This window comes from Dromiciops gliroides, chromosome 3 (genome assembly GCF_019393635.1).
Source record: "Dromiciops gliroides isolate mDroGli1 chromosome 3, mDroGli1.pri, whole genome shotgun sequence".
NCBI lineage: Eukaryota > Metazoa > Chordata > Mammalia > Microbiotheria > Microbiotheriidae > Dromiciops > Dromiciops gliroides.
The window spans coordinates 565,433,547-565,442,351 of record NC_057863.1 but is presented as its reverse complement, the minus strand read 5'-3'; the positions used below and the strand labels follow the sequence as shown (position 1 = coordinate 565,442,351).

The following is an 8,805-nucleotide window of genomic DNA, read 5'->3' as shown; positions in this document are numbered from 1 at the left end:
TAAAAATTTAATTAGGTGATCTTTAAGCCTTAGCTTGTGTGGTTTTTTTAAAAAGGCATTTAGAGTTGAAAAACATGTATACTTGTTATGAATACCACTAGTGAATCAGTAGATGTTAATTACACCTACGTATATTTTCCCCAGAAAATTCTTTTCAAATCCTTAATTTTTAACTGTTTATCATTCTGTTAAACTTGTCTAGGTCCAAATAGGACACATTAAATACTCCCAGCTTCATATTCCTTCCCAACTCATTGCCTGTCATCTTATAACCTCATAACTAATTCACAATATACATTCCAATTCAACAAACTTTTTTTGAGCCCCAACAATATACTAAGCATTGGAAATGTTGAAAACAAAATGAAACAAGTACTGCTGAAACATAACTTACATTTACTGGAATCAAGGGAAAACACATACAAAAATGAGATAGAAATATTATTATCTGTAGCAGAGCAAGTAGACACAATTAAAGAGCACATGGGAATTGGGGAGTATAAAGGCTGAAGCCCATTTGGATGTTAAATCTATTCCTTAACCTCTTTCAATTAGGAACAGATTGTAAGAGAGCCATCACTTTCCAGGACTTTCTTGGAAAGACAGAAGAAGGGTGTGAGCAATCCTGAGAAGGAAATAGGAGGGAAAGTATAAATTAGATACCTTTTTTCTACATGATAAAATGATATCTCTCCACATTCGTAGTCAAGGAAAATGCCAACCTTTAAGTTGGGCACAGTCATCTGGCGGTATCTTACATGGATTTGAGGATAAAGATTGTGCTGGGCTATGGCATAAATATAGTAGCAATCATTCTTTTGTTCAGTCATGAGCATAAAGAAGTCTTGAAGATCTTTTGAATTTTTACAGATGCCAACACACCAGGCAGTGTTGTTTGGCACCTCCACCTCCCAGTAGCATCTCCTTGAAATGAAGGATTGAGTAGCAAGAACTTGGGCAAAATCTAGAAATCTCCCACTGTTGTTAGGCACTTCCTCTTGGGCACCTCCATATCGAACACTCTTCAAATCCTGAGATATGATGAGACCTGGATCAGCCGTGTTGCAATCCAGAGTGACGTACTCTGTGGAGAAAGGATTTTTTCCATCAGTAGTAACATCAAATTTGCATTTTTCTGGAAATAGGGGGCAGATGTTTACCCCAGGGAGTAACCATCTCTGTGTCACAGTGCTATTCAAAGAAGTAACTTGGAAGGGTCAGTACAGCTCCATAGTATGAGTACCAGAAAGTTCTTTGGTTGGTCTAATACCTGAGAGATTATATCTGTTGCTTATTTGCAAAATCTGATTCTTTTTGCTCACCTTTTACTGAGAATCACAAAACAAACATATAACCAATGCCAAGTTATCTTAGCTCATATTGGTGATTTTAAATGTAAGAATGGAGTTATAAAATGTTGGCTCATTTGTGTATTGTTTAAGGCTGCAGAAAAGTTAGGTAATGATTGCTTCCTTTGAGGAGGACTTTAAAAAAATTGATGAGGACATTCCCTACCTCTTTCTTTTTTCTTCCCTTTATCTTTCTCTTTTTGTTCATCTTCTCTCCCTCATTTCTCACTGTTACTCCACCCCCCCACACACACCTGTAGTGTGTGTATGTGTGTGCATGTTTGCATGTCCTTCCTTTCTCCCTTTGAATCTCTCTCTCCCAGAAAAAAAACTTTTCCTTTGGTTCATTTTTTTTCTTGGTTAGGATGGTATGCTCCAGTAAGTCCCCATACCTTTTCTCTTCTCCAAATACAATATCCTTTGTATTCTTTAAGTCTCCCAGTGTCTGTCCCTTCTTTTTTGTTTTGTTTTAAAAATTTTCAATAGTAGCTTTTTTCAGGGCAATGAGGGTTAAGTGACTTGCCCAGGATCACACAGCTAGTGGCAAGTGTCTGAGGCTGGATTTGAACTCAGGTCCTCCTGAATCCAAGGCCAGTGCTTTATCCACTGTGACACCTAGCTGCCCCAGTAGTTTATTTTTTTTACAATTACATGTAGCAATAGTTTTCAACATTCATTTTTGAAAAATTTTAAATTCCAAAATTTTTCCCTACCTTTTTTTCCTCCCCCTCCCAAAGTCAGTAATCAATCTGATATAGGTATGCATTACAATCATGTTAAACACATCTCCACATTAGTAATGTTGTGAGAGAAGAATCAGAATGAAAGGGAAAAAAAACATGAGAGAAAAAACAACCAGCAAAAGTGAAAATAGTAGGCATCAATCTGCATTCAGACTCCATAATTCTTTATCTGGATGTGGAGAGCATTTTCCATTATGAGTCTTTTGTCATTGTCTCAGATCATTATATTGCTAAGAAGAGTTAAATCTATCATAGTTGACCATCATACAATGCTGGTGATACTGTGCACAATGTTCTCTTAGTCCTGCTCATCTCACTCAACATCAATTCACATAAATCTTTCCAGTTTTGTACATGTGGGTTGTATCTATCACTTCTAAAAATATTGATGACCTGCCCTAAATGTCAGTGTCCTTGACACTTCATAATGGAAGGAGGTTTTGCCCATTTATTTGACTAACCTCTGTATCATTCCCAGCGGGCAATGGAAGCAAAACATGGTTGCAATATTTAGATTAGTTCAAATGGGAAAACTAGAAGAGTCTGGAGAATAAGGATGTTTTTGTGATTTTCTACACTGTCTTCCTTAGCAAGCCTATTCATTCTCAAGGACTTGACTTTCGTGCAGATGGTTCACCCCAAAATTTATCTAACACAGTCTCTGTTCTGAGCTTCAGAAATGCATATTTAGCTTCTTGCAGGAAAACCCTGCCCCAGAATCCCACTGGCATATGAACCTCAATATGCCTAAAACAGGTTTCATCATCTTTACCTCTATCCTAGAGATCCTCAAGATGAGCCCTTTATGTTGTGAGGATAGGGAATATTTATTTTGGAGAAGGCTTAGGGACCACATGGTAGTTATACTCAAGTATGCAAATGGTTTTTATTTTAAAGGAAGATTAAATTGTCTCTGCTTTGCCTCTGATGCCAGACCAAGGAGAAATGGTTAGGAAAGAGGCAAATTTAACCCTGATGTGAGGAAAACTATCTTGGTAATGAGACAATTATACAAAAAGAAAGGTCTTTGTTTGAAATTATCATGTTCTTCTTCATTGTAAGCAAGGAGGGCTGATTCAATACCTGTTACATATTTTGCAGAAAATTATTGCTCACTTAAAGTGGACTATCTGATGATCACTGAGGTTCTTTCCAACCCTGACATTTTGGGATTTTGTGAAGGCAAAATGTTTTCTGACCCAAAGGAAAATTGGACAAGACTTGGAGATATTTCACCCCTTTTTTCCTCACTCACCTTTGAAACAGAAAATCCTTTTTATAATTCCAGGGATAGGATAGATCTTCATATTTACATGGAAGAATTCTATTTCCTTCTGTAGTAGAGAATCATTCCTAGAGAAAACAAATATCAACTTTAGGTCACGAGTTGTCAGAGGATCAATAACACAAGACTCATTGTTCATCAGTCAAGGTCCCTTATATCAATGTTTTTTGCTATTTCTTAATGAAGTAAGAAGTAAACTTACCTGGTTAACACTCTTTTCATATCCTGAGGAAAGAAAAAATGATATATAGTTAGGCCAATGATGCATTTGATTTAGGAAAAAATGAGACTTTTGAACTGATCACCTATTCATTGCCTTGAAAAGATCCAGAAAGTAGAAAATAATTTTGCAGTTTCTAGCTCTGCAACATGTCACACGAATAGCTCTTATCTCCTCTCTCCCAAACACCATCTTAGTTTAGGGTCTCCTCACCACTTACTAAGATCAAAACTTCCTCTTATTCTTTATTGTTTAGTATTAACTTTTTATTATAACTATGTCTCCTAAATATTAAAATAATCTATTTTTTTCTTTTTGTAGTCTTTCATGTAAAGACTTTTTTCAACATTCAGTTTTGTAAGATATTGAGTTCCAAATTATTGTCTCCCTCTCTTCACTCCCTCCTCCCTAAGACAGCAAGCAATCAGATACATGTCTCGTACACACACACACACATACTATATATATGTATATATATATATATACATTATATATGTACACAAAATATGTATATATATGCAATATGTATATATACCACAAGTCTGTATATATACCATATATATTGTATTGTGTATATAAAAATATACCATCAATGTACGTGTGTATGTGTGTATATGTGTATATTTGTATGTACATATTTCCATATGAGTCTTGTAAAAGAAGAATCAGAGCAAAAGGGAAAAAACCACAAGAAAGAAAAAAATAACAAAATGAAAATAGTATACTCTGATGTGCACTCAGACTCCATATGTCTTTTTCTGAATATGGAGAGTATTTTCCTTAGTAAGACTTTTGTCATTGCCATGTATCATTGTATTACTGAGAAAAGCTAAGTCCTTCAGAGCTGTTCATCATACAGTGTTACTGTTACTGTGTGCAATGTTCTCCTGGATCTGCTCACTTCACTCAACCAAAGCTTCTTAAAGTGTGGGTTGAGACACCATACAAAGTCACATAACTGATTGTGTCAGTCACGAAAAATTTGGCACTAAATGTTTGATTTGTATACCTATCTCATGTACTTATATACCAGGGGTCACATAAAGATTTCTTTTAATTTCTTGGGTGAAACAGGGTCACAAATGTAAAAAAAAAAATGTAAGAGGGCCTGGTTTGTCTCAATATTCTGAATGTAGGGGCAGCTAGGTGGTACAGTGGTTAGGTTAAATCACCAGCCTTGGATTCAGGAGGACTTGAGTTTAAATCTCAGACACTTGACACTTACAGTGGCTCTGTATTATCTTAATAATAAAACATTGGCACTAAGTCACCTCTTTATTCATAAAAATTCTTCAAAACATGGCGACAACATATCTTTGCAGGCTCTTTTGACATTAATATCCTTCTTTCTAACAATGTTCCAGCCTCATTTTATATTACTCTGTTTCTTTCATTATGTATTCCACCCTAATTAGTCTCTCTGTTCCCTGACTTGAGCATAGAACATAGATTACAGATGAACTTCTTACCCTAAGGGTTTATGGAAGGGAAAGAGAAGAGACTAGCCTGTTTATGGTGATGGACTGGCAAAAGTCCAGAGGAGTAATGGAATATACAACTTCACTTTTTGTTTAAGACATGGATTGTTCATCTTGTCATCTCTTGATTTTCTCTTTTATGTTTCTTGATCTTATTTTCTGTGGCCTTACCTGGAGCAAATCCAGATCTGGTTTCTTATACTCTTCCTCTAATTCTCTGATTCTCTTCATTAATTCTTGTCTGTGGTGGGAGAGTTCATTTATTCTCTCCTGTAGTCCATCCAAATTGGCCCTTCCCTGTGTTTCCACGGATGACAAATAGAGATTCTTTTTCTCAATTAGGAATTGTTTTATTTTCCTGAATTTAGATGAAATACATTTCTTTTTAATTTCTCTTTCTTCCTATAAAAAAGACATGAAGCTGATGAAATACAGTAAATGATACCACACTAAATGCCAATAGGCTAGTGATAATCTTTTTTTTTAAATTTTATTCATTTCTGTGGACTGTCTCCACTGTATTATGCTTAGTGGTCCAATCACATTCTTGGCGTTTTCTGCTTGCTATAATGCAAAGCTCAATTGATTGGAAACCTGACAATCTGGATATGAATGCCCCCTTTGCCCCTTATGCCCCTTTATAAATTATGTGCTTTTGGAGAAAAAAAAGCTAAACACTCTGACCCACAGCGTCCTCATTTGTGGAGGGCAATAAGTCCATTACACCTCTTTCAAAGGAAAGATTTGGAGGATGATAACAGGCAGTGGATTTCAAATCCTGAAGGATCAAAAAATAGATACCTTCATCTGTTTAAATTTCAACCTCTCATAAGTCATCTGTCTCATGACCTTCTTATTTTTCTTCTGCAAATGAATCACACTTCCTTGGAGCTTCTCCTGTAATAATAAATGAAAACAAACAAACAAACAAACAAACAAACAAACATGATTTCTTGTATCCCTGAGAGATTTCAGTTCTAAATATCCAAATCCTTTTAACATGTGAATGGCTTAGATTAATTAATAATCAGAACCTTGTGATAAAATAATGGGATTTAGCAGATACTCAAAGGCCCACCAGGAGATTAATCTAAACTGATTGAATTAATTGAAAGTGATTGACTGCTGATTAGCCTACTTCAAGTTAACTAGATTGTAAGCATACCTGGATAACCCTTAACAAGGTATTGTTCTCAGAAGCTAAGGACTTTGAACTTAACTGGAGACCACCTTCAAGTCCAATGGACTCTGGGATCTATAAAAAGCTTCTACACTTAGTTTGAATTTTCTGGGGAGTTCAAGATTGAAGCAGGCTCATAGCAGAAAACTTGAGGAAGAACCAGACAAGGCTAGAACTCTAGGCTAGATAGACCTATTCTTAACTCCATGTGTTTTCCTTTTTTCTAATATCTGGTATGTGTTAATAAATGATTAATGCCCAAAGACTGGCTCTAAAGCTCCTAATTTAACGTAATCACACAATTTAGTTTTTAAACATCACACAGTACAAGTTAAAACTGTGAGCCTATTCAATCTCTCAGTCTTTATGAAAGCATAAATCTAAGATAGAACATTGGTTTCTTTTTTTTCCTGTCCTCCAGGAGGAGATAATTTTCCAGTGTCTAACAGAAAACAAGTATTGCTGAAGTTTCTTGGCCCTCTCTGTAATAGATGAAGAAATGAGTGTGATACTAATTATTAAATAAGAATAAATTTTCTAAAAAGAAGAGAGGTTCTTCCAGAACATAAAACCATAAGACATTTCAAACAAAACTACAATAAGTTCTTGAACATTAAGGGAAAATTCCTATTCTCAGTCCATAAGGAAAGGCTCAGACTGAGGCCAAAGAATGCTTCCCATTTCAATTTACAAAGAGCATTTTGAGCACTGAGAGTATAGTAATTGACCAGTGAAAACACCACATCTCCTTCTAGGATTATCTTTGTAGGCTATAGTAAAAATTCATCACAAATACTGGAAAGTTCTCTTTTGCATTGAAGTCCCATTTTTTCCTCAAAAAGATTATACACAGTTTTGCTACATATGTGATTCTTGGTTGTGTGGTAAAAAAAAATGAAAGTTTTTTAACAGTCAGTTAGGATAACTGAAAGACGCCAGTTTTTTTTAAGGACCACCCTTTCGGGGAGGAGGCTAATGGCATGAGCTACACACACCAGTCCACCTGCTGCGCACGTCAGACTGCCTGCTAGCACTCCACTTCTGGGGTGCCAGTTTAAAAGGCAAGGAGAGAATGGAAGTGGGGACTCTTTTTCCTGCTCTGCTGGTCTCCTGACTGCGCTGCACAGGCTGATGCTGACAAGAGTTCGACTGGGCCGGGCTCAAGGTTAGCAGCAACATGAACTTGACAAGGTGTCTCTCTCTCTCTCTCCCCAAAGGTGGCCTTCAGCTTTTGGTGAGTTTTATACGGAATATAGACTAAGCTTAGACTTAAGATGATTTGTATTGTATTTCTACTTTCCTATCCTTCTAATCAACATCACCTTGTGACTACCATACAATAAAAGCTTCTTCCATTTACTAGTCTGGGAGATAAATTAAGGGAAAGGTTAAATAGGGGAGATTTATGATCTAATATCCAATTTTAAATCTCACAGTTGTAATCCCTATAGTAAAAATTCTAAATGAAAATGTGGATGGAGTAATGGCTCCTTTACTCACCCTCAAGTTCGCAGCAGCCTCACTTATGCTATAGAATCTGTGAGCCTCATGCTCCTGGGATTGAGAACAGAGCACACAGATTGGGCTATGGTCATCCTCACAGAACAGATTCTTCACTTTCTGATGTATCTCACACTTGTCATTTCCTTCAGGGTACTGAACACAATGGGGCCTTAGTTTTTGAGCAATGGTTGCCAGTTGCCCAAGATGAACATTAATTTGGAAATCCCTCAGTTGGGAGACACTCTTGCACTCTGGACAGGAGAAAGGGGTTGAGGCTTCCTGGCAGCTGATGATGAGGCAACTCTGGCAATAACTGTGGCCACACTCAATAGTAATTGGGTCTGTGAAATACTCCCTGCAGATGGAGCAGATGAGCTCTTCTTGGAGGTCTTGAATCAGCTTTGACAAAGAGGCCATGTCTCTGAGGAATGAAAATGGGAAAATTCAGTGACTAGTTCTTGAGACAGAAGCACCCTTTTTGCTGTATACTCTGACCCACCAACTTTATCATTTCTTTTGTTTCTTTCTTCCTTCCTTTCATTCTCTTTTTTCTTTCTTTCTTTCTCTCTCTCTCTCTCTCTCTTTCTTTTGCAGAGCAAAGGGGGTTACATGACTTGCCCACATTCACACAGCTAGTAATTGTCAAGTGTCTGTGGCTGGATTTGAACTCAGGACCTCCTGAATCTAGGACTGGTGCTTTATCCACTGTACCACCTAGCTGTCCCAACTTTATCATTTCATGTAGGTTTGTGGGTTTGGGGGGGTTGTTTGTTTTTTTGTTTTTGTTTTGTTTTGTTGTGTTTTGTTTTTTGGTAGTACAGTGAGTGTGAGGTGAAGACAGAAATTTTTACATTACAAAGTTTGGAAAACAAAAGAGAATAGGTAAGCATTTTGATTCCTCTCTAATCAACTAAACCTCTCTTGGCAAGCCAACATAACTCAGGTGAAACATATTCTCAATTAGATTCAAAATTTGATTCAGGTAAACTTTTCTGTTTTCTTACCCCAACACTTGTTGATAATCTCAATGACAATATCTAACTTAAA

General features: G+C 36.6%; 1 protein-coding gene across 1 annotated transcript; it reads right to left on the bottom strand.

The window, feature by feature from the left end:
- Nucleotides 1-525: 525 nt before the first annotated feature.
- On the bottom strand, nt 526-8,175 carry LOC122746294 (E3 ubiquitin-protein ligase TRIM11-like). The gene is made up of 5 exons (XM_043991788.1): nt 7,756-8,175; nt 5,877-5,972; nt 3,580-3,602; nt 3,348-3,445; nt 526-1,084 (listed from the first exon to the last, which is right to left on the bottom strand). Exons 1-5 carry the CDS (start codon nt 8,173-8,175, stop codon nt 552-554), a joined length of 1,170 nt encoding a protein of 389 aa, XP_043847723.1. The 3' UTR covers nt 526-551.
- Between the last annotated feature and the right edge of the window lie 630 nt (nt 8,176-8,805).